At 30.8% G+C, this 5,000-nt stretch overlaps 1 protein-coding gene across 1 annotated transcript in view; it reads left to right on the top strand.

Moving 5' to 3' along the window:
• Positions 1–2,121: 2,121 nt before the first annotated feature.
• The window catches only part of LOC115215057 (endothelin-converting enzyme homolog), a 157,424-nt gene continuing 154,545 nt past the window's right edge, over positions 2,122–5,000 (top strand). Inside the window, exon 1 of the mRNA XM_029784197.2 lies at positions 2,122–2,228. Within this exon, the coding sequence (XP_029640057.1) occupies positions 2,160–2,228 (69 nt within the window). The 5' untranslated portion in view covers positions 2,122–2,159. The remainder of the gene's footprint in view (positions 2,229–5,000) is intronic.

Below are 5,000 nucleotides of genomic sequence, written 5' to 3' on the forward strand. Positions count from 1 at the left end.
TAATATATATTATATATATATATTATATTATATATATATATATGATATATATATATATTTATATATATACATTATATATATATTTATATATATATATATATATATATATATATATTTATATATATATATATATTATATATTTCTTATATATATATATATATATATATATATATATATATTTTATATATATTTATATATATATATATATTATCTATATATTTTATATATCTTTATATATATATATATATATATATATCTATCTATTATATTTATATATATAATGCCAATTATCAGAAAATGGTGAAAAATCTTAGATTAACAAACACATCGATTGGACCGCGTTTATAGCGTATTTATTAATATAAATCATGACATAAGAAATAGGTGACGTAAATATTACGTCACCTATCTCTTATGCGACACTTTGTATCAATTATAATGCTATAAATGTGGTCCATTGTTAATCTTAGCTTTTCTCCATTTTGATTATTTGCATTGGTTCCTGATAAACTCATGTTTAGACTATTGTTACCTGCAGTCTACGTATATGGTGTGCCTGCACACCAATGCCCGAGGATAATACGTGTAACTGCTGCTGATGGTATATACGGATATTTTATCCCTTAGTCGGCGGCTATTATATCGCTAACTCTATTTACACTGTAATATATATATATGTATGTGTGTGTGTCTGTGTGTGTCTGTGGTGTAGGTATGTATGTATGTATGCATGTATGTATGTATGAAGGCATGCATAACAGTACACGCATATATATATATCGTCTTTTCAGATAGTGACTGCCAAATACTTTTTCGCAATGAATTCCTGTTTACTGTGTTGCTTGAATCAATCAAAAGAAAACCTACCGTATATTTCAATTCTCAAAAAAAGAAAGATGTCAGATATTTAATTCAATAAAGCTTGTGAATAATGGAAGAAAATGGAATTTTATGCAATGAAATCAATAGTCAAAGAAAAAGTTGAGAGAGAATGAAATATCTTATGAAAATGTATTCTCACGCGTCATTTGTAATTCCACCGAATGCTGATTTGCTAGAATCTGATAATGCTTTCTTTGTATTGACAGCTTGAACGAGGTTTAGTTTTAATGTTGTTCTTCTTAACTGTTTTCCAGTTAATTAGTCTTTAGATCCTGGATGAGAAACATGTTTCGTTCTGCATTGTTTAGATCACAGCTTAGAAGCCATAACCTAAGCTTTCAGTTCTTTAGACGTTGATATCAACAAGAAATGATAGTAAAGCATAAAGTTTTCTTGAAACATATTCCCCAAGTGTATGTTGTCCTGTTGTTAAATAGCATTTTTGCCACAGGAAAAACTAGCAAAAAGACACAGCAGTTGATTTGCTAGCCGTTCTGTGACTTTTTGTTAAAACTCAGCATGTTTATCGAAGAACATTAGAAAGTGGTTCGTAATACGATTGCGCAAACTGCCCTCAGTAGAAAAACTGTTGTTGCTCTTTGTGTGTTTTTCGACGGTAAGCCATCAACAATGCTCAGTTCATTCCACCATAAAGCTGCGCTCAACGAGAGAGCTTTTTGCAATGGTTTTCTTATACCCATACTAGAGAGGAAATAAGTCTCTTTCTCTAATTACAAATCTTCAATATTTGTAATTTGAAATAACGCCATACAGCAAAGTAGTAAATGTTTAAACTAGCTTAGACGTCCATCCCATTCGTTAAAAGACAACAGATGTGCTGAAGTATATTCACCAGTGTGGGTCTTTATCAAGGAAGATCATATATATATATATATATAATATAGATATATATATATATATATATATATATATATATGTATATATACACATACATATAACTATCCTGCATATACATATATATACATGTATATATCTATTGTATATTTATATGTGAACATATACATTATATATGCATATATATCTATATGTATATATGTATATCTATATGTGTGTGTGTGTGTGTGTGTGTAAACGCAAATACACGTAAGTATCTATGCACACGTATATGTCTGCGATTATTTGCTTTTGAACGTAATGAATGTTGTTGTATATTTATATGTAATTTTGACTACGTATATTACATTTCAATTGCTATAGTTTTTATGCTTTGCATGTTTTTCAGAACTCTTCAGAATTACATTAAACTATCTACAATAATGTATTACCAAAGTTCACTTGGAATCGGTTACCGGACCAGCTCATACATAAGTTCCAACAACGCCAAGGTTAGAAATGATTCATAAATTGCCAAGAAATATAATTCAATAATTTTGTTTTTTATATCTATCCCACCTTTTTATATCTTAATAGCTATTATTTCATTTCTCTTCAATTCTTTTATGATCTTACCACGTCAAAGCATTTTAGTTTTTCTATTTTCTCACTCATATCCAACGTTTTTATATATTCTCATTCTGTCTTTTCTCATTACATACTCCCATCGGATTTAAAAAAGAACGAGAAGACTTTTAATTTTTGTTATTTCTATTATTTGCAAGGATGTAAATCTATTGGTATTATCCTATGCAATTCTTCGAATCATCCCTTCATATCTATAAGTAATGGAAAAACATCATATTAACAGAAGAGTGTATTCTTCGAAACAATATAATGGATTCCGTTAGGTTTCTCCTGTGTTGCATTACTACTGAATCAATGGAAGAAAATACAAAAACGATGGAATTGAAAAACACATGCAACGAAACACAGCTGAGATATTTTAATAAAGGAAATAATTGCAAAGTAGAGAGATCCTCTCCTCCTTTTCTTTTCCTTATCATTAAACATCAGCACTATATTTTTATCACTTCATTTACGCATAGCAGATTTGACACGGAAAAAATCCTAGCATCGCCCTACTTCAAATAACCTTAGATATTAAAAAAGCGTTCTTAGTGTTATAACTAATAATACTATATTTTAACTTCACTGAACTAGATTTTATGCCTATTTCTTTTATCCGTCTATTGAAACCTATACACAAGTTCTTCATGCACTTATAACTATAGGGAAGTATGTTGTCCGCATTTTCGTCAGCCTTTGTAACTCAATGGCTAAGTTCTGATCGTTATTTACTTCCTCTCATTATTTACTTCCTCTCATCATTTACTTCCTTTTCATTTGGGACTATAAAATCATTTGCCTTTCAGTTTCTCGCCCCGTTGTCTATTACAACTAAATCAAGCATCTTAGTTTCTATTGCAGGATTATAAAACCCTGCAACATCATATAGTCCTTAATTTCTAGCTGTTCGGTAGTTTCAGGCTCATACTACCTATCAATATTCCGAAACTCCAACTTTCTACATAGATTCCAGTGAATAATTTCCCCTAGGATACCATGTTTTTTCCTTGTATTCCTTCTGTGTCAGTATACTGTGTTCGCTATCTATATAACAATTTCTTCATAGCTCTGTTGCAGTTATCTTAGTGTTTATTCCCTGAGATCTCTATGCTGGTCTTTGCTGCTACTAACAGTCATTCAATCTCTATTTTAACATGTTTCTTTCTGCAAGCACAACCATGTCTCACTACTACTATTTTCTGTAAGTATTTTTGGAAACCTATCATGTGAAGCCGTCTCTTGCCGGTCTGATAATCTCACTTCTTTTGTCCAGCTTTTGAGTTTTTTGTTCCTTCATCTCTTACTGTTACTCTAGCAGCTCTTAATAAAATTTCCTCCCTAATGCTTACATAGGAGACTGTATTTACTCTAACCCATACAGTCTTATACCTTTCTGCCACTTTTATTTATATGTAAATACGCACTTACTACTCTTGCTTCCGGAAGATGTCATCCATTCATATTGAATTCCTTCTTAGGTCTTCTGTTTAAATTTGCTAATTCAGATTTTACCTAATCTACAAAAGCTGCTCAATATATAAGTAACGACTCTGCCCAAGTATTTACAGCCTTCACAATAATCGCTTCGTTTAGCTTTGACTTCACCCTTCCTCCACATTTGCTGTGCTCTTTCTCAATATTCTCTGGCCATCTGATAACTGATTTTTAATTACTAATATTGCGCACTTATCTTTGTCAAATTCCATATCTATATTTTTGATGACGCGTTTTACATCAATATAGTGCTAATAGTTAATTTTTTGTCCTTTTCTATCTCTAAACATATATCACGTTTTTGCCTTTCTTAATCCTAAACTGAGAGATCTTACACTTAACACAAATATTAAAAAGGTTAACATGTTACACTGGAAAATTCTTCTCTTCATATTAACATTTCTTGCGTTATTTTTTTGTATTACTGGAGTGAAATCTGCTTTCTATTTCGTTATGCTATGTATAATTAAATATATTACGATGTCTTAAATACTGAATATAGTCAAGAGGTCACTAATCCATGAGTGTGGAAACGTCATATAATTTCTCATAATCTATACATGTCATTGTTAAATTTTGGTTTCTATAATTCACTTCTTTTAGAACTGCTTTATCTATGCGTAATAGTTCATGCATTTCTGTGGCCTTCTTTCTGCAACCTTTCTTTTCTCGTAGAAGTTAATTCTGGCTTTCACCATGCTTATATATTGTTTCTGAGGACATTGCTACTTGTAGCTACAAACTAATTGTAAACAAGTGTTTGTCAATAATTATTAGCTATATCATATCTGTTTTTGTCTTTCATAAGTAATGTTCTCCTTTTAATCACCCAAGTAGGTATGGCTCTCCCATTCAAGCAATCCTGAAACAGTTCTCTCGGTACTCTATGTACCATATTTCCTTAACCAATATCCTTGAACTAAATCCAGTCATGGGCCGTCCAGTTCGGCATTCTTCCTCACACTTTGCTTATTAATGCACTAGCCACTTTCAGATTTGACTGCTTTTCACTAACTAGGGTATCCTAAATATCACCCCAGTACTGAACTTTTAATATTCACTACTTTCTTCGATAATATATATTTGGTTATAAAATCTTTTCTGGTCTATCTCAAACAATCTGTTCTGTTAATACTGATATATTAATTTCTGATATCTCG

This window comes from Octopus sinensis, linkage group LG8 (genome assembly GCF_006345805.1).
Source record: "Octopus sinensis linkage group LG8, ASM634580v1, whole genome shotgun sequence".
Classification (NCBI taxonomy): Eukaryota; Metazoa; Mollusca; class Cephalopoda; order Octopoda; family Octopodidae; genus Octopus; species Octopus sinensis.